This window comes from Nyctereutes procyonoides, unplaced genomic scaffold, assembly GCF_905146905.1.
Source record: "Nyctereutes procyonoides isolate TBG_1078 unplaced genomic scaffold, NYPRO_anot_genome, whole genome shotgun sequence".
Classification (NCBI taxonomy): domain Eukaryota; kingdom Metazoa; phylum Chordata; class Mammalia; order Carnivora; family Canidae; genus Nyctereutes; species Nyctereutes procyonoides.
In genome coordinates, this window is record NW_026575125.1 from 20068856 (window position 1) to 20095815 (window position 26960).

At 39.8% G+C, this 26960-nt stretch overlaps 1 protein-coding gene across 4 annotated transcripts in view; it reads left to right on the forward strand.

The window, feature by feature from the left end:
* Positions 1-26960, forward strand: part of PDK3 (pyruvate dehydrogenase kinase 3) — a 132195-nt gene that overhangs the window by 94195 nt on the left and 11040 nt on the right. For all 4 annotated transcript variants that reach the window (XM_055337712.1, XM_055337710.1, XM_055337711.1 and 1 more), the window contains 5 exons: positions 2722-2906; positions 4409-4498; positions 18185-18262; positions 25367-25443; positions 26764-26865. In XM_055337712.1, coding sequence (XP_055193687.1) covers positions 2722-2906; positions 4409-4498; positions 18185-18262; positions 25367-25443; positions 26764-26865 — 532 coding nt within the window. The remainder of the gene's footprint in view (positions 1-2721; positions 2907-4408; positions 4499-18184; positions 18263-25366; positions 25444-26763; positions 26866-26960) is intronic.

Genomic DNA, 26960 nt, shown 5'->3' on the forward strand with positions numbered 1-26960 from the left:
GGTCAGAAAAGAGAAATGACTTGTCTAAAGTTGTGACATTTAGTTAGTAGCAGAACTGGATCTGTAAATCATTATTCCATGTCCTTAGTGCATTGTTCTTTCCAATGTACCACACTGCCAGAACTGCTGGTGTGAGCCTTGGGTAGCTAGCTCCAATTTAGTTGCAGATTAAAATATAAGGGGGAAGAATCCTGACCTGTTTTATACTTTGCTAGGTGTTTTGTTAATGGATTTGTCATTTGTGGAAGGGGGGCATCACATTAGATCCCCAGATGCAGCGTTCTTCTTGCTATAGGCCATTGGTCTCATTTAATGTATTGAAATTAAAGGAATCTAATCCAGAAGCTTTGTTTTCTCAAATGCTGTTAGCTAGTAACAGTTTGTTTTGCTGACATCCTAAAAATTAGGACTGACTTCTCTAGTTTCAAATTTAGGGTATAGATTTGTGAAAGTAAATAATATTAAATTGCTGCCATATGTTTCCCAGAATCCTATCTCAGTTTCTGGAACAGGTTATTGGTCAGATGTAATTTATGGACATGAGCCCATTTTGGAAACTGCCAAGTACTGGCTCCATTGTGTGTGAAATCATAGTGATAATCGCTTTCCCTCAGTGAGTTTTGATGACTTGCCCAGGTGTACACAGCTAGTTGGGATAGTTGGGGTTTCAGAAGCCCGTTGCCCCTGGTGAAGGAAGGAAGGAAGGAAAGGTGAGCTGGTTGCTTTACTCAGAGTAGTAGGCTTTTCTAGCCCAGGAGGTGTCATGCAGGAGTCCTGGGTAGGGAGATCATTTAAGTGAAGTGAAAGCAACTTAGAGAACAGGCTTGTTTCTCATAATGATAACGTTTAGAAAACCCCAGAAGACCAGGAAAGCATTCTGAGAATTGAGCTCTTGAGGCAAGTCTTCTCCTTTCTGATAAGTTGAGGTGCTTCTCTACTGTAATGCCATCTTTCATTTTGGCGATATTGAATTTATAAATACGTTAGAAGGAACATGATGTAGAGGACAAATTGTCCATTATCAAATTTCTTGTGAATAATTATGACCTTCCAGTTTCAGAGTTGATGGATTCATCTCTGCTGTCTTTGTGTGTGTGTATTTGTTACAGGAGTATTTCATCACTGAGAAATGTAAGACTATTTAGATAAGTGAAAAGAAAGTCACTCCAGATTTCCATTACCAGGGAACAAACACCATTAACATTTTCCTTCCATTCCATACTTTTCCCTAGGCATCCATATTTTCATATGTACACAATATGTTTTACAGAAATAATTGTGGACATTATAGATCTCTATACCATTATTAATGGTTTCAAAATGGTCCATCTACAGGTAAGTCGTGATTTGACCTCCTGTCAGTGAGTTGTAGAATGGTTTGTATTTTTCTTGCTACTCTAAGCAGGGCTCTTAAGAACAGCTCTTAAATACAGCCTTGTCCTGTTATTTTCCTAGGATCAATTCCTGGGAGTGGAATGACTCTCTTTGGTTTTTGATCTATGTTGCTAAATTGCCCCCGAAATGCATCAGTATGCTCCCACACTCTAGAAAACACTGGTTATTCTTTGCCAGTGTGGTAAGTGGAGAATAGTACTGCATTGTTTTGCTTTTCTCTTATTATTTTGAAGGGGCAGTTATTGATACTTGCATTGCCTCTGTGGTGAGTTCCCCAATGATACCAGATCCCTTGCCTGGTTTTCTGTTTAGGTTGCTTATCTTTTCCTTTACCGAGGCTAGGAGCTCCTGCAAATGTACTTTTCCCAGTTTTCACTTTATTTTTTGACTTTATAACGTATATCCCTACAGAATTGCTGAAATTCTGTATAGTCCTATTGTTTGTTCATGGTTTCTACCTGTGGTATTAAGCTTAGAACAGCCTTCTTTACCCCAAGGCATACTATATTATATACTAATTCACCTAATTTATGTTTTTCTATGATTTCATTCTTTTATGTTTAAATCTTTTAGTTAAGTTTTTGGCTTAAGGCTTGAAATTGAGATGTGACTTAAATTGGTAGCCAACTGTCCCAACTAATTTGATGGTTTCCCTACTGATTTGGAATGTCACTTTATCAATATGCTAAATTTTTATGCACACATACTTGCTTGCCCTCAGGCCTTGTTCTAAGCTTTTTATTTGGTTCCATTGACTTGTCTTTCTATTCTCAGTTACCATTCTTAGTTTATTTTCCCTCTGTATCTTTATAGTAATATACCATAATGCTTGACTGGGTTTGTCTTAATTGTCTTTGTTCCACCTACATTTCACACTATATTTTACTGCTATGAGAAATTCATTTCAAAATTTTACTCTTAAAGAGTTTCACATTATTTATTCATGGAAGCTGTTGCTTTGAGACTTTATAATAAATCCATGGAAATTTGGGAGGATTGTCCTGATGTTGTCAGAAGAAATATTAGTGTGTTCTGCAGTTACTCAGCAAACATTTCTAAAACCTGTATTATATGTGATCCCTTTTCCATACAGTCAGTGGATTCCCAAGAAGATATTTGAACATTTTTCTCTTTACTTGAACCTTTTACTTTTTGTGTCTGTGAAAGAAGAATTTTGGTAGAAAGTTTCAAGCAAAAGCCCGTAATGATAATATCTCTACTTATAAAAATACCAGCACATAAATAGTGTGGAGACAGAGCTGGGAAATGTATGCATCAGCACATGAGATATAAAGACTGACCGCTTTTTGTTTCCCTCCCACACAGCTTTCTCCAAGTTCTGATTAAAGTCAGAAATAGACACAATGATGTGGTTCCTACAATGGCACAAGGAGTGATTGAATACAAGGAGAAATTTGGGTTTGATCCGTTCATTAGCAGTAACATCCAGTATTTTCTGGATCGGTTCTATACCAACCGCATCTCTTTCCGCATGCTTATTAACCAGCACAGTAAGTTGTGTTTTTGGTCCACTTTCGAAAGAGCGGCCAAAGTGATTTCTCCCAAACGTTTTCCTGTTGCTTCACTTAGAATTTACTGATCTGAGGCTTGGCCTGTAGAAATTTTGTTTCTAGTTTAGTTTTTCCTAAGTAAATCCTATCTATGAAAAAGCTATTCGTTAGTATTCTTTGTCAATGGAAATCCTTGGAACTTTGATGCTCATATTAGAGGCAGGAGCTCTGCTTGCCTTTTAAGTCTCTGCCGTTATGTTCCTGGTGACAGTGTGTTTTACTCTTTATCCAGGGTTTTACATGTTTTCCTTTTTGGTTTTAAAAACATCAATACAGGGAATATTGAACTGGCGTTTTGACAATCTGAACAATTGGTCTTTAATTTCACAGTGATCACTGAAATCAAATTAAGCAAATTGACAAACCATAATCTCATATGGAGAGTTTTAGTCCACTCACCAGGATGATAACCAGAGCATCTCTACTAATTTGATTCATTTGGATTAGTGAATATTACACAATTATTACATGTGGATTGGTTCCAAATGTGTAACTTTTAAAAATAGAAGTGTACAACAGTTTATAGGAAATTTAAATGAAAAAAGAACCTAATTACTATTAAGTTGAGCTACTTACATAAATACAATTTCTTTTTGACCTAAATGTGTCTGTTTTCATATATATGTACATGTTTTTAGATGATTGATTGAGCTGGTACGTGTCTGTTTTTCTTCCAGTCAGTCATTTGGAACTTTATGTATTGACCTCTAAGGCCCTTATTTGTCATTTTTTATAATTTAAAACCTCCCCTATTTTATTTAAGCATTCTCCTTTTGTGGAATCTAAGCTATCCACAATTTTTGTTTGATTTGGAAATAAGTATACCTATTAACATTTGGATTCAGATTACTTTTTTCTTTGGGGATCCTTTTGGCTTTTATTCGGAAATAATATTTTGTAAATCTTGTGTACTGTGGAAGTATTTGAATGTACTTTTAAAGATACTTGAACAGAAAAAGTACTTGAACAAATATTATTTGTGTATACTACATTGAAAAATACTCCCCGTGATGGAGGCATTTGAAATGTTCACAGTGAAGACACTTCGCAAGCCTGCACTAACAGTACAGACTGCATTTTCTAAATAAGTAGTGAATGTTGGATTCAGTGTCTGGAGTAGTACCGAAAAGGTGAGTAAACTTGGCTAAGGATGAAAATAACTTTTTCATCCAAGTCACACTGGGTCAGGGAGAAAAGGGTTGGACACCCGGCACGTGTCACTGCTTTCAGACCTGCTCACTGCAACCAGCAGATCTTAGAATGTGTCCTTCCTCCCCTGCTGTCCAGTAGAGCTGATCACCCATCATTGTATGTGTTCTATAGCTTTAAGTCACTGTGGATGCTGGAATGAGTCTTATAAATAAGACAATCCTTTGAGAACTTGTAAGGCTACATTGCCTGCTTTGTTTGTAATCTCTCCCTTCCCTTTTGTGTTTGTTTAGCACTTCTGTTTGGTGGTGACACTAACCCTGCTCATCCTAAACACATAGGAAGTATTGATCCTACCTGCAATGTGGCTGATGTAGTGAAAGGTAAGGAGACCATTATGATGTCAGTGATTGTAGTTTGAATAGAACTATGGTTTAATTGAGGCACCTTGGCCATAGGGTTATGGTGCTAAGTTGTTTGCTGATTCATCAGGCCACTCTGAGCCCAAGCTACCTGTGCCAAATATGAGATGTTCTTTCTGGGCAGTTCAGGAAAAGATGCATAACGAGCAGTGTTTGAAGTGGGAGTTTCTACCTCATCGACTAGTTTTGTCTTAAACACTGAATGGTTGTTAGCTTAAAGAAGATTCTAAGTTTTGATTCCTACTGTTATTTGAAACTTCCAGAAAATGTAAAATCTGTGTTATAAAGTTTGACCAAATTCACATGTCTATAAAATTCCAGCATCTCTCTGATGTGCACCCCGGGGTTGGGAATCTGGGTGGCCTGTGAGCTTCACAGATTCACTGACCATTGGGCTGGATAGACACTGTTCTAGTAGCCTTAGGGTAGAACAGAGCCCCATAGCCGTAAGTCCCTAGTACCCAGGCACATGGAATTTGAACAGCAGTTTCCTCATTGTTCATTTCAGGTAAGTGTCACCTCCAGAAAGCCTTCCTGGTTGGAAGTGATCCACCAGGTGCCTGACCTTTTCAGTTTTGTTTTTTTCAGTGACACGGTTACTCTGTGCAACTTCAGATCCCCAAACTACCCCTTCCCCAGATTGGATCTCTTGCTGTGGCTCTCCTCTCTCTCCTCTAAACACATCGCAAAGTTTTCATGATTTCAACTCTCCTGGTTTTCATCAAAGACCTTAGTTCCTTTTCTGAACCATGTAGCTCAGTAGGAAGCAGACGAGGGCCTTGTCTTTTTGGTAAAGCTCTCAAGCCCACCTCAAGCAGAGTGACCTTTGCTGTCTGAACTTAGAGGGCCAAGGAAGATGGCCCAGTAGGTGTAGCCTCCCCAGTGGGAGACCAGACCTATAGCAGCCATAGGTAAGGAAAACCTATGCTGTTTGTTTACTCTGGGCATCGCTAAACTAAGGGAAGAGGACTCAGGCATGGTGGCCTTAGCTCACCCAATGATCGTTGAGCTGTTGTAGCCTCAGTTTAGTTAGGATACATTTACTCAAATTATTTCAATTATAAGGTTCATAGGCCCAGCCTCAGCTCCCTAAGAATCCTGTAGGTTGGTGGCTTACAAGGTAACCTTGTGGTTGATCATGACCTCAGCAGGCCCCAGATTGGAAGGGGAGCAGAATCAGTCTTGTCCTAGCACTTGTTCACCAGACCCTGGCCTAATATCTCTTATGAATCAGAAAGCCCAGTTCAGAAAATTAATAAGGCAGGAAACAACAAATGTTGGAGAGGATGCGGAGAAAAGGGAACCCTCTTACACTGTTGGTGGGAATGTGAACTGGTGCAGCCACTCTGGAAAACTGTGTGGAGGTTCCTCAAAGAATTAAAAATAGACCTGCCCTACGACCCAGCAATTGCACTGTTAGGGATTTACCCCAAAGATTCAGATGCAATGAAACGCCGGGGCACCTGCACCCCGATGTTTCTAGCAGCCATGTCCACAATAGCCAAACTGTGGAAGGAGCCTCGGTGTCCATCGAAAGATGAATGGATAAAGAAGATGTGGTCTCTGTATACAATGGAATATTACTCAGCCATTAGAAACGACAAATACCCACCATTTGCTTCAACGTGGATGGAACTGGAGGGTATTATGCTGAGTGAAGTAAGTCAATCGGAGAAGGACAAACAGTGTATGTTCTCATTCATTTGGGGAATATGAATAATAGTGAAGGGGAATATAAGGGAAGGGAGAAGAAATGTGTGGGAGATATCAGAAAGGGTCACAGAACATAAAGACTTCTAACTCTGGGAAATGAACTAGGGGTGGTGGAAGGGGAGGAGGGCGGGGGGTGGGGGTGAATGGGTGACGGGCACGGAGGGGGACACTTGACGGGATGAGCACTGGGTGTTATTCTGTATGTTGGTAAATTGAACACCAATAAAAATTAATTTATTAAAAAAAAAAAAAGAAAGCCCAGTTCAGGTAGTTGACTGAATTTAGGGGAAAAGGCACAAATTCAGAAAGCAAAAGGGCATTATTATATACTGTATATGCGCTTTTCTTCTGAACTGTAAGCAATTTGAGGTCAGCTTTTGTGTTTTACATTTGTTTTATAAGTTGTACAGAATGTAGTACATACCTTTAAGATGGTCAATAAATGTTCCTTAATTTGATACATGTTAAACCTTTTTTGATAATTTACTTTTTTAAAAACTGCTTTATCGAGATCTAATTCTCATACCCTACATTTCACCCATTTCAAGTGTACACGTGATTCAGTGTTTTTTTTAGCACAGTTGTGCATCCATCATCACCATCAACTTCACATCATCATTACCAGGGAAAGAAACTCTGTGACCACTGGCAATTGGCCCCCTGCCCCAGCCCTAGGCAACCATGGGTCTGCTTTCTCTCTATAGATTTGCTATTCTGGACACTTTACATAAGTGGAATCACATAAAATGTGGCTTTTTGTATCTGAGTTCTTTCACTTAGCAGAATATCTTCAGGGGTCATCTGCGTGGCAACCTGTGTCAGTACTTCATTCCTCCTTACAGCTGAGTAACATTCTTTTGTATGGATATACTGCATTTTGATATTCATCAGCTGATGGACACTTGGGTTAGCTGGGCAACCTTGAACATGTTATGTTAACTTCTTTGGGCCTCAGTTTCTTCATCTATAAAACGGTGCTTTTGCTAAGTCATCTTTATTGTAGGGTTAAATGAGTTAATATAGAGAGAGCTCCTAAAGCAGGGCTCGCACCCAGTTAGGACTGCAGGAAAGGTTATTAGCAGTAGTCCTTGGGTATCGTATAAGTGCCCAAGGATTCTCATTTATGCCACTGATATTTATAATAGATGGTGCCTTTACTTTTATTTCTGGTATAAACTATGAAATCTTTTAAAAAGTCACTTAGGACATTTATAAGACAATTGGATATTTGACATTCAAGAAATATTGTTAATTTTTTAGGTGTGATACTGGTATTATGATCATGTTTTTCAAAGGAATCCTAGCTTCTAGGAAGGCTATTTTTGAAATATTACACATAGTATAGAATGATATGTGGGCTTTGCTTCAAAATTACACACAACAGAAAAGACTGGGCACATGTTGAAAACCGTTGAGGCTGGTAATGGGTATGTGAGGAGTTATACTGTGCTCTATGCCTTTGCCTATGCTTGGAGTTACTCATAACCACGTTGTAAAAACAGACTCATGTTTCTCATCTCATTGTTTCATCACATACAGTCTTTCATTCATTTCAGAGAGATTTAAACCATGGATCAGTACAGTTAGATAAGTAACAGAGTTCTAGGCAACTGGTGGCACTCCTGTTGGGCCGAGAGATGAAGTGGACGCCAAGGTGAGTCAGGAAGTCGGGTCAGAGGAGAGGATGAAGAGGAGCCTGCTGTGCTTGACTCTTTAGGTGCAATCTTGCTGTCTGCACTGCTCTTTTGGCCCTATTCTCTGCTCCCTGGTCCTGGCATGACTTGTACTTCCTTTGGGCTCTCTGACTGTCATCAATTTCTCGAGGGCCAGAATTGCCCTCACCACTGTGCTTCGCTCTTAGGAATGGAAGTTTTGTACTGAAAACTAGCTGAAGATGATGTGCAAAGCAGTTCCATTGATCTGTGAAAGACAGAAAGTGAAAATTTATGCCTCTCGCCTACTTCACAGCCTCCTGATTTCCTGGTGCTTCGGAGTCTCAGTCTGACCACTGACCGGATCATGTGCCCCCCGCCCCCCCAGCCTACTCACAGCTCTGACTGCTCTTTCTCTGGCTGGTTTCCACTTTACCCAGGGGCACCACTACTGTACTGTAAATAAAGCTAAAACAATGTCCTCATGCAGTCATTCCTGCCACTGTTGGCATGTTAGAGCCTGGATTCCTGGTGATGCTAGGGCCTATGAAAATCACCCCCTATGCTCTTCTGCTCAGATTGCACTTCCCCCAATACGCATGCTTGCATACACACTCCTACCCCACGCTCATGTGCAAAAGAGGAAGGGCTCATGTGCTCCGTGCTCCCCAACTGTGTCTTTCAGAACAGGTTGTTCATTTTTCAACAGCCTCTTCCCTTAAGGAAATCAGCAGAAGGTGGTTTCGGTTTCTGAAAGTGCATAAACACATCAGGCTACATTCACACAATCAACTTTTCTGCCATCCTTCATTCCTTTCACAGATCGTGCCTCCTGATACCCACAGCATGCTCAGTATGCTTGTGCACACTTTCTAGAATGTTCTTGTGCTGCTTCTACCTGGTGATGCTTACTAAGGGCCACTTACTTATCCTCAAACCATTGGTATAAGTTTTCCACCTGCTGTGACTACATAATCTGTTTAAATACTATGTAAAGTGAAGAAAGTTGAGTACAAAAAAGAGACTTAACATCCATTAAAATCCAGTTGAATGCTTTGGAAAGACTTGATAAAGAAGAGTCTCTCAAAAGTGTAAGGAAGTGAAAGTAAACAGATAACTCTTAGGTTCCAGGGCAGCCCTGAGTAAAAAATCTCAGAAGGAACGTGAGCTCACAGTGTTTCACAAGTATTTTTTTTTTAGATTTTTAAAAATATTTTATTTATTTATTCATGAGAGACATACAGAGAGAGAGAGGCAGAGACAGAGGCAGAGGGAAAAGGAGGCTCCATGCAGGGAACTTGACGCAGGACTCAATCCTGGGTCTCCAGGATCAGGCCCTGGGCTGAAGGCAGCGCTAAACCACCGAGCCACTCGGGCTGCCCAATTATTTTTAAGTTTATTACTCTTTAAAGGAATAGGGATTGGAATTCACAGATATATGTGGCATTGTTTATCTAGGAAAGATGACCTACAACCCTAAACCGATCCATAGTGAAGGAAGAGGCTATGGCCTTGTCTGAAAATGTTGGCAGAGGCGTCATTGTAGATTCAAGCGTGCATTTAAAGTTAGCATTTACAAAAAAAATAGCATTTACAGTAATAGTCATACTTCGGGGCTGCCTAATTTATCCAGCATTTTTTTTAAATAAAGATTTTAATTTATTTATTCATGAAATAGAGAGAGGCAGAGGGAGAAGCAGGCTCCATGCAGGGAGCCTGACGTGGGACTCGATCCCGGGTCTCCAGGATCAGGCCCTGGACTGAAGGTGGCGCTAAACCACTGAGCCACCCGGGGTGCCCTTTATCCAGCATTTTTGTCAGTCATCCAACTCCTGCTCCCCATTGGATCAGTTGAGAGGACTAATGCCATGTTATCAAAGTACTCAAAAGTGCTCATTGAAGAAAGTTTAGAAAAGGTACAGGAAAAGAAAAGAATAAACACACCTGTTTTCCTGGCTTAGCTGAGAATGTTGTTTTATATATTTGAGTTCCTACCACATTTACAGATGAGTACGCAACAGCAAATAGTCTGAGTACTCTTTGTGTCTACGGAATCCATAGCCTTTGTCTGTTTAACCTCCTGCAGCACTAAGGCCCATCACACTACTCGAATGGGTTTTCCAGCCAGGTGTGGATGGTCTTTATCCCTCAGTGTGGTATTGGCCTTAAATCAGGTCCCTTTCATACCATGGCAGATGGGCTGGGTAGCCTCATGGGAAGCCAGGAGGTCTCTTCTCCCTGTAAACCAAAGCGCATTTCAACAGCTCTCGGTTTTGCTCCTCTGGACAATTCCCTGAGTCTCAGGACACCCAACAGAGGCTCTTTCTGGCTCAAGGTAAGACTGAGAGAACGAACAAGGCAGAGGGCACTAGTGGTCAAAAGGCTTGCAGGTTCTTCTGTGCCTTCCGGCCAAAAGGCACCAGAGTCTCTACCCCCAGATGCCCCAGGAGCAATGATCAGAAGGTCTCAAGGGTTCACACCATACAGTTATCCCCATACTCCCACATGCTGTCACAGAGAGGAAGGAATGCGTGTCAGGATCTTTGGACTCAGTGAAGTCTTACTGCTCCCTTCCTCTTTGTTGAGTAGTTGGTACGTTTTCATGGGGTTTTATCTTCCTCAAGTCCTACTAGATTTCTCAGTTACTTTACTTGGTGTATCTCTATCTCAGATATTTTTTTCCTTTCATTTTGGTTTTGGAAGCTTGATGTGGAAGGAGTAAGGGTCCCGGGTTTCAGTGACAGCTCTCCTGTTGATTTTCTTGGCTGCGAAGGTCCTGCACAAGTTAAGCACAGTCACACATCCAGCCCACATGCCCTGTGTGTACGCACGTGTGTCTACGTACACACACGTGTGTTTCACAGCCTTACGGAGCCTTAATGAACCAGCGACGATGCCATACTTAGATCTCTTCAGACAGGCTACAGAACACTTTGACATAGAAGGGTAGGGACAGTGTTTTTATTTTTGACCAGACAGTTGTATAAATGTGTAAAAGTGGGGTGCATCTTGTATAACACTAATTAAATGCGCAGAACACTGAAGTGTGCCTCCTCACTGCTTACTTAGCACATTAATATCTACCTTTACACATCTGCAAATTATAGACTCATAGTAGTGAATGCTAGAATTAGTGTTGTAAAGCTGTTTCTATTATCCTCTGGGAGGTACCTTCCATTGTGACCCTTTTCTCTCCTTTCTTTGTGAGAAACCAGGAAATAAAATGGAAAATCCCGTGGTAAGATCATTTTAAAGGTACAAACTTAAATACTTGGTACAGAAGTCAGTTCTCACAGTGATGTTAGCTTGCCTATGTTGTTCCTACATGCTGTTATTGCTTAGCATAATAGCATACAAATGGTATCCTGAGAGCATGTCATTATGCTGGTTCAGAAATAATGTCTTGTATTCTCATTTAGGGCTCTTCAGGTTGCAAGGTACAGAGGTCCACTCATGTTAGCACAAGAAACAGATGTATTAAAAGAATCTAGTAGGTCCCATGGTAATCCAAGGACAGTAATCACATCACAGTTGGAGCTATAGACATTGGAGCTGGGATACAGAAAACAAGGTTGTTTTCTATGTATCTTTACAACTGGGGTTGCCAAGTCATGGCCACTCCATCTTTCTCTTGTCTGTAGGCTGCCTGACTTTAGGGCAGCTCGTTCAGGGCAATGGTGGGCACTCCAGGCCCTCTAGATCATGATAACTCTGTGTATCCTTTTTGTCTTCTGCTCTGAGTGTCTCGATCCTAAATTCTCAAAAAATGAATTTAGTTGGCTCAGCCCATCTTTTTTCCCATGACCACAGGTTTCAGGATTCTGATCAACCTAAAGATTGGTTGTACTATATTAGATGTTCTGCCCCCACTTGTCTAGTTGGCTCTGGTTTGGAGAGTAGGAGAAGATCTAGTGCTGAAACAAAACTCTGGTTCCCCCTCAATGGGTTCTGGGTAGAAGGATGATAAACATACCTTACTAGAATTGCTTTGTACCTTAAAAGGATTTCTAAAGCAGCATATCTGTGATGACTTGGTAATGCCTTGTGGTCGTCTGTTACCTCTTCTGGCAGTGGCTTTTTAAACTTGAGCTTGACAGTTTTTTTTATATCCTGTTAGACCCAAGTTAGGGACCTTGGCACCTTCATGTTTGTTTTTTTAGCACTCACTCAAATTTATCCTTATCTAGCCCCTTATAAGATATTTGTAAACAAATGATTGTGTGTATTCACTATAGAGGCTAATATTTGATAACAGAATTTCCTGGTGAATTTTGAATAGGAAAATCTTGTAGTAAAAAAGTCTGATAAAATAACTTCCATAATCTATTAAACATTCATGTGTGCTTTTTAAAGAAAAAAAAACCCAACAACTAATTCCTGGGGAGTGCCTGGGTGGCTCAGTTGATTGAGCATCTGACTCTTGATTTCAGCTCAGGTTGTAATTTCAGGGTCCTAGAACCAAGCCCTGCATTGGGCTCCACGCTTAGCAGGGAGTCTGCTTGTGGTTCTTTTCCTCTTCATCTGCTTCCCCTCCTACCCCTCAGTGTCTCTCTTTCTCTCTCAGATAAAGAAATAATAAATAATCTTTAAAAAAAAAACCCTAATTCCTGGCTAAGTTGAATCTGTTGGGCTACTTGCTGTGTGAACCTTCACCCTGCCCTTTTAAATAAAATATATTCAGGCTTATGTGTTTACAGTTTGAGTAGCCTGGGGAAGTATATATGTGCCACACCCACAGTTTTACTTTATGATCATTATTTTCCTTGAAAACAGATTTTGAAAATAACAAATAACACTTATGTTCAGCGACAATAATAGTCCTTTCCTGATCCTTGCTTTTAAAGATTGGTGGTAAATACTGGCCCAAATATATTGCAGATAAAAATGATTTGATAAATTATCATATTTCAAAATTTTGGTTTCTAATTTAGAAAAGGAAGTGTTATCTGAAATCTTACTATAGTGGAACTTGTATTTTACTCTAAAATAAAGGAAATGAATAAATAAGCCAATAGTTGAATTTTGGTTATGTTGTTTTAAAGCTTTGTCATTTTTATGTTAACTTAAACAGAAATTATTTTGTTTGAGTATACGTGTGCTGTCATCTACCCCAAAACCCCATGATCACTCATGTCCTGGGAGAGACAATGACAGACCTATCCTTGGCTTTCCAGCAAGTGGGCTCCAAATCTAGCTTCTCTTCAGAATTACTTGCTAAATTTTTTTAAAGATTTATTTATTCATTTTAGAGAGTGTGTGCAGGGAAAGGGAGAGAATGAATCCTTTTTTTAAAAAAAAATATTTTATTTATTTATTTCTTTATTTGAGAGAGAGAAAGCACAGAAGAAGAGGGAGAAGCAGGCTCCCCACTGAGCAGGGAGCCCTATTTGAGGCTCCATCCCAGGACCCTGGGATCATGACCTGAGGCAAAGTCAGATGCTGAACCGACTGAGCCACCCAGGCACCCGAGAGAGAGAATCTTAGCAGACTCTGCACTGAGGACAGAACCCAGGGCTCAGTCTCACGACCCTGAGATCACAACTGAATGGAAACCAAGAGTCGGATGCTTAACCAACTTAACCACCCAGGTGCCCCTAAGGTCTTTAAAATATGGATTCCCAGGCCCCAGTACAGATCTACCGCATCATAATCTCCAGGGGCTCATTTTATAATCTATCTACTTTTTAAAAACTTGGTGATGAATTCTACATACTGCCAGGTTTGGAAAACACTCTAGGCCTCAGTTCCCAGTCTGACGAAAAAGATCTGTCATCAGTATAACTGACTACACCTTGAGAACCTTCTCGGGGGCAGAAGGATTATTGCATTTAACAGTGCTCCAATGTTGGCTCTAGCCAGCCAGTGCTCTACTGACTGAGCCAGCTGGGCGCCCCCATAATGCAGTTCTTAATTACAGCATCTATATGCTATAATTAGTAGTATGGTGTAAAAATTCTTATTCACATGTGATTTTAGGAACCATATTGAGTGGGTCTTTGTGTTTTAGGTTGGCTGCTGCTTTCTGGACTCTGTCATCTTGCATATGTTATATTTATGTAATACCTTCACTGTATAATGGTCTTATAATCCCATGCTCCTGGCCAAGCTAATGCCATGAGGAACTCGCCCATTTAGCGGAACTGGGTTCTTTTCCTTTTATAGTGAATGGAAGAATGATGTTTAAACATCTTTAAAGATGTTATATACTCGGGGGAGTTGTTTTGTGGGGGCGTGTCGGCTTTGTGTGTGATTAACAAAGCGCCATTTTTAGATTTCATTATTTGTTGGCTGAAGGAAAGTGGCCTTGGAGGTTTTCGGTCGGCTTTGTGCTATCGTGTCACTAGGTGGAGATGTAGCATTGTTTAGTGGTGTAGCCAAGGCAAAGAGTGGGTCCTGATTTCCTGTCTTTTTATAAAACTATTTTGCAGCTATTTGATGAGGTTTCTTCTACTTTAGGAAAAGACTTGTAAATTTAGTATAATTCTAAATGTTCATTTTCTTTTATTAGAGTTTAAAAATCAATCCTACTTAAATGTCTGTTTTCACACTGATCAACTCTGTTTTGAAAAATATTTTTCCCCTCTTAATAACATTTCCCTTGGGTATCCCTTGTTACTTCATCTTGTCATAGTTCTTCTAATGTCTCTGTGATTCTTTGTATTGGTTTAATTCTAAAAGTCTAATAAAGTAATCAGAACTTTTACTCTGGGGTCAAATATTATGTAAAATTTAAATTAGGTAGCAGTATGAGGTAAATGAACCAAAATTTATAGTCTGAACATACCTGAATCTTTTATTTTAGGTTGACAGTGTCACATTTTAGTGTATTTAAATTCTATAGGGGTTACTTTCCCCCTCTTTCTTCTGTCCTCTTGAATCTTAAACCAGTATCTGCTCTACGTACAATATTGATGGGGGGGGGGATATTAAAAAAAGTACAACCCTGTCTCCAAAGAGCTGGTGTCCAGTTGAAAACATTGCAAATGCACCTGTGAAGCATTTTAAAGTAATCTGAATATCTGATCTTTAGAAACTGTGAAGATGGAACTTAAAAAAAAACACCTCACTTTGGAAAAGATTAGGCTATTCCTCAAATGTTGAGACATTGTGATACCTTATGATCAAGCAATTTTCCTCTCCTAGGTGTATATCCAAGGGAAATGAAAACATGTTCACCAATAAAACTTAGACATCAGTGTTCCTAGCAGCATTATTCGTAATAGCCATAAAGTGGGAACAATCCAAATGTCCCTCAACAGATGAATGGATAAACAAAATGTGTATGTGTGCAGTGTAATACTATTCAGCTGTAAGGAGGAATGAAGTACTGACATGTTGCCATGCGGATGACCCTTGACGACATTCTGCTAAGTCAAAGAAGCCAGACCCAGAAGGCCACGTTTTGTGTGATCCACTTATATAAAGTGTCCAGAATAGCAAATCTAGAGAGAGAAAGCAGACCCATGGTTGCCTAGGGCTGGGGCGGGTACAGGGAACAATTACCAGTGGTCACAGAGTTTCTTTCCCTGGTAATGATGATGTGAAGTTGATAGTGGTGATGGATGCACACTGCATCTGTGCTAAAAACCACTGAATTGTGTGCACACTTGAAATGGGTGACTTGTATGGATACAAGAATTATGTCTCAGGCTGTTTTAAAAATAAGTTATCAGAAAGTTTAACATTTATCCAAGGAAGGAATATGTATTGACCATCTAATAGGTATATACTAGGTTCTATAAAAGTTACAAACCCAGTGTAAGACACAAACCCTGATCGCAGATTGCTTACAGTTCAATAGAAAAGGCACCCATGCAGTCGGTAATAATGCACTTTTGCTTTCTGAATGTTCTGTGTCTTTTGGAATGGAACTGCCTGATTTCTCTTCCAGCTATTTCTTTAATAGTCCTGATCTTCTTACCCTCTGTCTTCTTTTCCTTGTAAAAGCAAACTGTTGCTCCTCAGACTTGGATAAATATCAGCCCCAACCTATTACCTTCAACTAACTTAAAGGATATTTTTAAGCTATGGTAGTGTCCATGAGTGGGTGGCTCATGGAAACCAGTTCATTCAGCAAATACTTACTGCTATTTCATTACAAATAATTGGCAAATCTTAAGATTTTGAGCATTATTATTTTATTTTTTTTAAAGTTTTTATTTATTTATGATAGTCACATAGAATGAGAGAGAGAGAGGCAGAGACACAGGCAGAGGGAGAAGCAGGCTCCATGCACGGGGAGCCCGACGTGGGATTCGATCCCGGGTCTCCAGGATCGCGCCCTGGGCCAAAGGCAGGCGCCAAACTGCTGCGCCACCCAAGGATCCCCGAGCATTATTATTTTAAAAAATATATTCAAAAATTCTTTTTATTTCAGTTGAAGAACCGACATTGATATATTACTATTTTTAAAGATTTATTTATTTATTTTAGAGATGGAGCAGGAATGGGAGGGGCAGAGGGAGAGGGAGAGAGAATCTCACGCTGACTCCCAGCTGAGTGGAGCCTGATGCGAGACTTGATTTCATGACCTTGAGATCATGACCCGAGCCAAAACCAAGAGTTTGCCACTTAACCAACTGCGCCACCCAGGCACCCCAACATTGATATACTATTATTAACTAAAGTCTCTAGATTACATTAAGGCTCGCTCTTTGTGTTGTACAGTTCTCCTGGCTTTAACAAGTACATAATGACATGTATCCACCATTGCAGTATCCTATAGAGTAGTTTCACTGCCCTAAAAATGCCCCATGCTCTATCTATTCATCCCTGCCACTCTTACCTCCCCCTGAAACCCTGGAAACCACTGATCTCTTTACTGCCGCTACGGTTTTGCCTTTTCTAGAATGTCATAAGTTTTTAATGAAATGTTTTTTTAATATTGAAGTATAGTTGATGTACAATGTTACTTTTTTGGCATTATAACATAGTAATTCAACATAGTAATTCTGTACATTACTCAGTATTCACCATAATAAATGTAGTCACCATCTGTCACCATGCAAATCATACCCACAAAGAAATATCACCTCACACCAGTCAGAATCGCTAGTATCAAAATGACAAGAAATAACAAGTGTTGGTGCAGATGTAGAGAAAAGGGAACCCTCATGCACTCTTTAGGGGAGTGTATTTGGTCCAGCCACTTGGAAAACAGTATAGAAGGTCCTCAAAAAACTAAAAATAGGAGTACCATATGATCCAGTAATTCTACCTCTGGGTATTTACCCAAAGGAATCAGGAGAACAAAGACAATGATTGGAAGATACATGCACCCCTACATTTATTGCAGCATCATTTACAATGGCCATGATATGGAAGCAACCCAAGTGTCCATTGATAGATGAATGGATAAAGAAGGAATGGTATGTATATATATTATGGATATTACTCAGCCTTAAAAAAGAACGAAGTCTTGCCATTCAAAGCAACATGGATGGTCCTAGGGGGTATTATGCTAAGTGAAATAAGTCAAACAGAGAAATACAAATACCATCTGATTTCACTTAAGTAGGAAATCTTAAACAGACTCTTAAATACAGGAACAAACTGGTGGTTGTCAGAGGGGCAGGTAGAGGAGGGATGAAGTTGGTGGAGATTAAGAGATACAACCTCCCAATTATAAAATAATTAAGTCACAGAGATGAATAGTACAGCATAGGGAATATAGTCAATAATATTGTTAGCTACAAATATCTTTTAGCTGCAATTTAGCCAGATTGCATTGTGTTCGAAAGTATGGTCTTGGGATCCCTGGGTGGCGCAGCGGTTTGGTGCCTGCCTTTGGCCCAGGGCACGATCCTGGCAGGATCGAATCCCACGTCGGGCTCCTGGTGCATGGAGCCTGCTTCTCCCTCTGCCTGTGTCTCTGCCTCTCTCTCTCTCTCTCTCTCTCTCTCTCTCTCTCTCTCTCTCTGACTATCATAAATAAATAAAAAAAATTTAAAAAAAACAAAATTAAAAAAAAAAAGAAAGTACGGTCTTGGGTTTATAGATTTTCATGGAAAATGCCTTTTAGGAATATTTAAAAGCTAAACAAATGTATGCTTAGTATAGAACTGGCCATAGTGTTATTAGTGTGGTATTTTGATATTGTAGTGGTCATTAAAACTTTAAAGGTGGAGAGATTTTGGTTTAGTCATAATGATTTTATTATAGCCAAAAAAGACTATTTTTAAAAAAGCAATAGTTTATTCTAAGTCCATCAGCTTAGTAACTGTCCTGGTTTTATTTATCTGTCTGCTTATGTCTAAAGCTAAACTTTTTTCTTTCTTTGCAGATGCCTATGAAACTGCCAAGATGCTGTGTGAGCAGTATTACCTGGTCGCTCCAGAGCTGGAAGTTGAAGAATTCAATGGTAAAAGAAAAATACTTTTGATCTTAAATACAAGGAATTTGACTAAAAATCTGATGATACCTGAACTATATTTCAGTGAGATCTTCAAATTATGCTGCTTTTTTTTACCCTTTCATATCTTTTTAAAGACTTTCTATCTCTCTAGTCACTTAGGTATATTTTTGTAAGGAGTTTTTGTACAGGAGTATGTAATCTATTTCAAAAAAATTTCAAAAATCTAGTGCAAACTCAGAATTCTTGGAACAGAAGTCATCATAGTAGAAAGTGCACAAACAGTTCTCAAAATAACAAATGGCAAGTAGTCAATAAACATACAGAAATGTGTTTAATCAGAGAAGTACAAACAAAAGTAAAGAAATACCATTTTTGTCTTTCAAAATGACAGTGCTCTAATGTTGTAATGCTTTGAATTGGTGCCCAGAAAAATACTCTTTCAAGAACATTTACACATTTCTCATATAAATTTAAATTAGTACAGCCTTTCTCAAAAAATGCTAGTGATGTCCTTTCTCTTGGCCCAGTAAATTAAATGCAGTAATGGTCATATTCTTTGGTCCAGTAAATTAAACCTCAGAACATTTATTACAAGAAAATAAAGATGGGGCACCTGGGTGGCCCAGTGGTTGAGCATCTGCCTGTGGCTCAGGGTGTGATCTTGGGGTCCTGGGATTGAGTCCCACATTGGGCTCCCCAGAGGGAGCCTACTTTTCCCTCTGCCTGTGTCTCTGCCTCTCTCTGTGTGTCTCTCATGAATAAATAAAAAAAGGTGTACACAGATGTATGTACAAGAATAACCATCACAGTGGTTTTCTTAAAGAGGAAAATTAGAAACCAACCAAAGTTCTCCACAATAGAAGATTATTTAAATAAATTGTATGTCCATAAGATAGAATACTAAGCAGCCATTCAAAATAATGCTTCAAAAGAATATGGAATGTATGGAGAAAGTTGAGTGTTTTAAACACAGGCTATAAAAGTTTGTAGTGGTACAAGTTCAATGGAAATTATTTTGAAGGATTTATAGCACCAAAATATACACAACAGCATTCTGGATTATAGGGTTATAGCTAATTGTTATATTAGTTATATGATTATTTATTTGCACGTTAACGTTATTGTAAGTTACGAGAGAGACATGTTCGTTGGAAAAATACAAACAGTACAAAACACAGAGTAAGAAGTGAAAGTCCCCTTACTCTCTCAGGGCTGTACAGAGCTTGGTTTTTTTATGTAAATGGAGTTGGAACTATACATATTCTATCACTGGTGCTTTTCACTTCGCCTTGAAGATCTTTGCATGGATTAATATCATTTAGAGATTATCCACAGTTGTAGATTGCCATTATTTAGTCATTTACCATCAAACAGATCCTGGGGATTTCTAATTTTCCCATATTCTCTATAATGAGCACTGAATGGTGTGTCTGTGTCTGGAGGGGGGGAGAATTTGTGAACATGTGTAAGCATTTCTGTAGGTTGGGTCCCTAGAAGTGGAATGACTGAATCTTACCTAGGGAATGGGCATTGACAATTAAAGATAAATCAAATTCCCTCTCAAAAACACACCAAAAATGTATTTTGCTTATAATGAGATCAACACGTGAAAAGATTTGAGGCTCTTGTAGGACAGTTGCCCTGACATTGTACTAGAAAGTATGCAATCAAAGCTGCTTTCAAAGTCTGTTGGGTTCTTGGAGAAGAGCTGTGCCCATATTTTGAATCAATACACTGCCAGAACCGAATGGACTTGGCTTGAGTATTCCTGAGTAGAAGTATTCTCTCTTCTTCTTCATACCGGCTGGGTGAGGCCTGACCTCAGCATGCAGACTTCTCTTTGTCAAAACACGGAACTTCAATTCGTCCGTAGTAGCCAATTGCTCTTTTGCGTGAATGGCCGCCTGAGTCATGCTCAAGGCCAGAGCAGTGAGCCTGCTGTCGCCAATTCCCGGATGCCAGCTGTGTCACACATATCTTCTGAGTGAAGCTATCACGCTGGGCAGCCCACCTCACCAGGAGAAGAGATGAACCAGTATTTCTGGCACCGTCTCGCATGATTTTTGAAGTTCCCATCACTGAGATAAATGAATGCCGGTAGTTATAGGCAGCCTCTAGTTTCCTGTTGGCTTGGGTAGTGTGTTTATGATTTGTCTTTGTGACTTCCTGAATGTCAGAGCTCTCTGTGGGCGCGGTTAAGGGCTGTGCTTCAGCTCCAGCGAGTTCCGTGTGAGAGATGCAGGTCAGAGGTTGGTTGAGAACACCCGTAAGTAGATGTCACTTCAGAGAGAGCGGGTGTTTGCCACAGCATGTCGGTGCTCTCGGGTTTCCTGGACGGAAATCCATCAGATCCAGACGCCCATGGATTCCTTTTCAGAGTCCATGTGAACTAGCCAAGCATCTTTCATGTTGCCTCCGTTACACCACAGGTGCCTTGAACGGTAGTCAGTAGTAGCACTGCCCTCTCTGCTCTGCACTTCGGAGCACTGAGGCTGCCACTGACCCGAAAGAACATGTGTTGCTTCCTGAGAATTGTTCCATTAGTTTGACATACCATCTTTTGTTCTGCATCTCTAGGTTTTTTTTTCTTTCCCATTGTAGACCCTTGAAAAAGTAGTAAATAGAATTATGGAGCACATACTCCATGGAGAACACCAGGAGTATTTACCAGTCGTCACTAGAATTCTGGATACTGGGAGCCAGCTGTAATAAACTTTCTGTATTATCCATTTGATAACACTTAACAGGAACATTAAAAATAACAGATGTTTGTTTATCACATCAGGTTTCAGATTTTCCCACCTTGCCACCTGTGGCAGCCCACGTTGGTTTCTCCAGAGACAAGCATCTATTTCGTCACACTGGTTCTCGTTTTAGCTTTCTGATTCTCTTGAGAAATCACTTGCCAAAACATTAAGCAAAGAAACCTCTTTTCTTATCTGTTTTGGATCTTTGTGGGGAGGCAGCATGGCTCAGAGGAAAGACCTGAGCTCTGTAGCTAGCCAGGTGTGGGGAACATGAAGAACAGCTTCCTTGTCTGTAAGGTCACCTTGTGTGGTGATAAAAGGATACTGTTCCCAGGGCCTCAAATACAGCACCAGACACAAACAGGCTATTTTTAAAGGGGCGGCTACTAGAAAGAAGTCCGGGTTGACTTGGGAAGGATAAGATTTACAGTTACTGCTTGCATTTCTTCACCATTTGTAGATTAGTCATTCCTGTCAAGAGGTTTGTTTAAGCTTTGGGTTTGGTGGGCAACATGAAGACTTCAAGTCATATTCTATATACTTTGTTATAAGAGGGTTGGTTCACAGGGGCATTGGGTGGGGGCGGCTCACTCGGTTAAGTGACTGACCGTGGATTTCGGCTCAGGTCATGATCTCAGGGTTCTGGGATCAAGCCCCGCCTTGGGCTCTTGGCTCAGCAGGAATTCTTCTCCCTCTCCCTCTGCTCCTCCTCCTGCCTGCTCTCTCTCACTCTATCTCTAAAATAAATAAATAAAATCTCTTTTAAAAAAAGAGGGTTCACAGAAAAGGTCTGTATCTCTCCTGGGATCTTTGATTTCTAGTTTCCCCATATTGGATACTTTTGTGGGTATTTCCAGTCAGGGCTTCTCTACAATAGTTGAAAAGCCATTGCTGATAGCTCTGCTAACACTGTAAAGTTAATTTTTTAGTCATGACACCAGCCAGCATTTATTGACTACTTATGTTGTGGCAGGCTCTGTGTAAACCAGTGTACCACAATTATCTCATTTAATCCTTATATTAACCCAGTGAGGTATGTACTGTGCCAATTTCAGATATGGAACACTGAGGCCCAGATGTTTTAAATACCTATCAATGTGTCGATTAAATGCCAGAATCAGAACTTAATCTCAGTATGACTTGGGACCACACAACACAGTGTATGGACTGTTTCTGTCAGCCTTATCCATTGAGTTTGGGACTTGATGAATCATCTCTAAGTGCCCAGCTACCTTTTCTCTTGCATGCATTTCTTTTCTGCTTAACTTCTAGTTTTTCATTATTATAAGGAGAACTATCTGAAAATAAAATTCTTTGTATCCTATGTGGAGTTCTTTTGGTACCTATTAAATGTTGTTCTGGCTAATGGTATTTGGAATAATGATTCTGTAAAATAGAGACTTGATTATTTCTTGAGTCTTGAGCATGAAAAACCTGGGCCATTTTTTCCCATGTACTTTTAAAAATGTACCCTTCAGTGGAAAATTCATATTGCATTTGTGTCTTAGTTTAGAAAGTTAACAAACATCTATTAAGGTTGCACAACATAAAAGCCTTTGGACCCAGGATTACCTTAAGAGTCATGGACAAAAGCACTGGACTTGGTTTTCAAAGGAAGGAGAGACACCTAACCTATAATGTTCCCAAAGAAAAGTACAAGTAATTGAGCAAGCCTACAGATGACTCCTAGAGAATGTTGATTCAACTGAAAAGAAAAAAATTATCAAAGATTTGATTTGGAAAAATATTTGGACTGAAAATGTTGCATTCAAAAGCCTGTTTATTTGGCTAATAGTGCCTTTTGGTACAAGATAGCCTGAGTGTCTAACTTGTTCCCGGGGCTCCGTTTAAATGACAATAGAGAAATGCAAAGAAAAACAGCCGGAAAAACAGCCATGAAACCAGAGGCAGTCCTTGGTGCAGCACTAGTCCTGCCTCCTGCCAGAGGGTAAACAGGTGGAAGTCTGAGCAGAAGAAGCCACAAAGGAGAGGCTACAGCAAAGATGGAGTGACCCTGGGAGCAGAGCCAGTAGGTGCAAAGCACTGGAAAGGAAAGCCAAAAGGTAGGGGCCAGTTGAAAGCTGGTCTAAGGCAGAGCAGAAAGGGGTGAAGGGGAGCGCTGGGCTCCAGCCATGCTCTGCCTACAGTCCAGTCACAAGCATTTTACATGGGGCAAAAATTAAAATCAGAGAACTTTGTTCAAGAATAACTTTGGAAAGGTGGGGCTGTTCACGTACCTGTTGATAGTCCAAGGTAAAGCCCTCTTCATTGACAATTTGGGGAGCCCTCTGGTCAGAAGCCAGCTCACTGTCTGCCTATCCTGAAGGCACTTGAGAAGTCTCGAGCAGGTACGCAGGGCTCCAAGTCAGCCCTCTCCTTTAGTTGAGGGCCCCAGGGGAAATATATTTCCCAAGTGTACCTTTCTGAGGTAGGCTACTTGACTGACTTGATGGTACTGTATATAATATGGATATAAGAAATAGGGAAGAACGTACTAGAACTTCAATCAAAAACAGTTTGAAGATGATGGCTCTGCAGCATGTTTGGAAGGCATTCAATTCTAATTTGGAGAATCTTAAAGAATGAAATGAATGCCGTGCGCTAGAATAGGAAGCTGGAAGATCTTAGTGATGTGGTAAGGAAAGCATGTTTTCTTGTCCAGTTACCCAAGAGGAAGTGTAGTTAGAAGCTTCAGGAAACAAAACTGTAAGAGGGACATGGTCCAAATATTCAGTAGCATGATTTTGAAGAATTGTTGGAAGGTTAAGAGAATCCATTTCATTTTAAGGCTGAGAACATTCTTCCTCATGTGACACGTGAGACATGTCATTGGAATCACAGGAAAGGAAATGTTCTACACCATCGTGGCTGCTCTGCAGTGATCTGTATTTACCTAGTTGTGATGTACCCAGCACTATCAATTTTCAGCTTTTTTTAAAAAAAGATTTTATTTATTGATTTGAGAGAGAGAGAGAGTGCGTACAAGTTGGGGGATGGACAGAGGGACAAGCGGACTTCCGATGAGCATAGAACCTCACTTGGGGACCCTGGGGCCATGACCTGAGCCAAAGGCAGATGCTTAACTGACTGAGCCACCCAGGTGCCCTTCCATTTTCAACTTTTTAAAAAAGAACCTATAGGCAAACTACAAAAGAATTCATTAGGATTACAGACCAGAATGGAAATACTATCAACCAAAAGACTAAAGCAGAAATAGTACCAAGTGGCTGCCTCTGGGTATAGACTGGAGAATGAGATGGGAAATGGTAGGACTTTCACTTTTCTTTTTTTTTTATTTCATTCATTGATTGATTTTACTTAATAATTTCAAAAGTAACTCATGATCAAGGAGTTCAAGATTCAGAGTCAGAAGCTCTTGGTTCAGTTGTCCAGTTTCAGGCCTCTTCTGTTTGTTTCAGTAGGCAAGTCACAGAGCCTCGGCACTGCCCGTGCCCTTGCCCATAATAATGCCACCTTCCCTATGAGCCACACTGTGGTGTCCTGAGGGTTCACTTGGATAATGCATGCAAGCTTTCAATCAACTGCTAAGAACCTAACAAATGTTTGCTGTACTTTATATCCCAGTTACTTATTAGAGGAAGTAGTTAGGTTGAAGTGATAACATGGGCCACTGTGTCTGTGTTCTACTTGAGAACGTTCACATAGTTTCAGTCTTTTAAGTGATTTTGGGTCATGAGGAAGAGGAAGGACCAAATCTTCCACCATCTACCCTGTAGCCCACACTGTACTCAATGCCTGACATGAGATTCAGTGTTTCTCATATTTTCCTCCAAAGATCCCTGATGCAAGGAATGTGGATCTCTGTAGGCGGCAGGGGGAGGCCTATCTGCTAGCTAGTAGTAGAAAAGTTATATGAACCTTAGATTCTGCTCTATAATATGTCTTGCTTGTTGAAATTGAACAGAAATTAATATTGCTCCTTAGTCTAGTGTGCCAAGAAAATACGCTCCCTTTCCTCTATGGCTTCACATTCCCCCTCATCCGGAGGAGGGTGTCCTCAAATTTGAAAAAAACTGAGCAATGTCTAGATGACTTATATAATGCTCAGGATATTATGACATGCGTGATAATATTCCAGTTTTGATCAACTAAGGTTCAGAGAGATTGAGTAACCTGCCCAAGGTCACAGGGCTGGTAAGTGAAGGAGCCGGATTTCTCCCCAGTTCTGTTGGACTTACAAGCATATGCTTTTGTTCAGCCCTGCCTTTAGAGGTGGACACCTAAATTAGCCTTTCACGTAGAGTTCTTTTTTATGTACTTGGAAAATAGAATGCCAGCAACATTCTTGACTTTCCTATAGTTTCGGTCCTTATTCATTGATGGTTTTTGTGTCTGTTTTCAGCCAAAGCTCCAGACAAACCTATTCAGGTAGTTTATGTGCCCTCACATCTGTTTCACATGCTATTTGAGTTGTTCAAGGTAAGTGGAATTTAAAAACATGGAAAGAAGTCTTCATTTTAAATTACTTTGATTCAGGGCATAATGGATTCATTAGATTAGCATAAGAAAAAGGTTTTTGCATAACCATTTTAAAAATTCTATTTCTGATACCCTGTGGGTTTTATAATTTGTACACTATGAGATGAAAAATTGCTGTGTACAGTATGGTTTTCGTGAATATTAGTACATATTGATTTTGAAGCTTAATTGTACTTTAGAGATTTTATGTAAAATCCATACTGTTTTTCCTTCAGTTATGAGATTAGAGATGCTTTTAGTTTCCAAACCTGGCAAAGGCTTTATTGATGGTAGCCAGATCAAAATAAATAAATGTTTTTGCATATTTATGTTTCTGAACATTAACCATGTTAGTGCATTAGCAATTGTTTTAGTACTGAGAGATACCATAACCCTTTTACATATTTGAGTCCATTCAGAAGATCTGATGGACGCAGAGGGGAAAGATAGGCAAAGGCTGGACCAAAAAAAAAAGCCCTCCCCCTGACCAAAAAAAAAAGAACAAAACCTCTTTAGACTCTTTACAGCTTAGCTGTTGCTTTTGTTAATCAGCAGCTCGTGGCATTTATAAGAACAGTATTATAGGCACAAGGTGTTTAAACTAAAATTTCATTTCTTCCGATGTGTAAAACCCTAAATTGAACACCTGAGAAATCAGTTATGCTGATTTGCTTCCCAAAATTATAATGTTACTGATGTAACACTTGAAGGTTGAGATGGGCATTCAATTGTGAACTTTCTCTTCAACAGCTGTGGCTTTTTCAAAATTTCTTTTTAACCGACATTGCTTCTACATGGTTTTTTTTTTCCAGCCAAATGATTAATTTTTGTGGGAAGCATGAATACTCTCAGGTTTTCCGCCTTCTTTAGAGGAAAGGTGCTCTGTAAATGCAGACTGATAAATAGGATTTAAAGTGCATCAATGAGCCTCTGCAGCCTCGTTACATGTGATAAAAACATTCCTCTTGGTTAAGAGTTGAATAACCTAAATACCCTAAAGCAAAAACAAAAAGAAAAAAGAAAGAAAAAAATACTTAGTATGATGGATGATGGGAATAAAACTAGATGAAATCAAAATAAAGCATCGGGCAATTTTTCCTTGATCCAAACACACATTTAGCTAAGTTTTTTAGAGGAAAAAAAAAGTGGTATATAAATCCAACTAATATTTGCTCCACAAAAGCATTGTTGTGTAATAAGTAATCCTGTACTAGTTCCTTTTTTTTAAATTGCGGTTTGTGACTCAGCAGCATGCTAAAGAAAAGGGCCTTATTATTTCAGAACTCAATGAGAGCAACAGTCGAACTATATGAAGATAGAAAAGAGGGCTACCCAGCTGTTAAAACCCTTGTTACTCTGGGTAAAGAAGACTTGTCTATTAAGGTAACTGACTGCTTTATTTGCACATGTGCTTCATTAGTTATTTTAATAATACCCAGACATTGAGGAATCTAAGAGAAGAAAACAGACACTGAGTG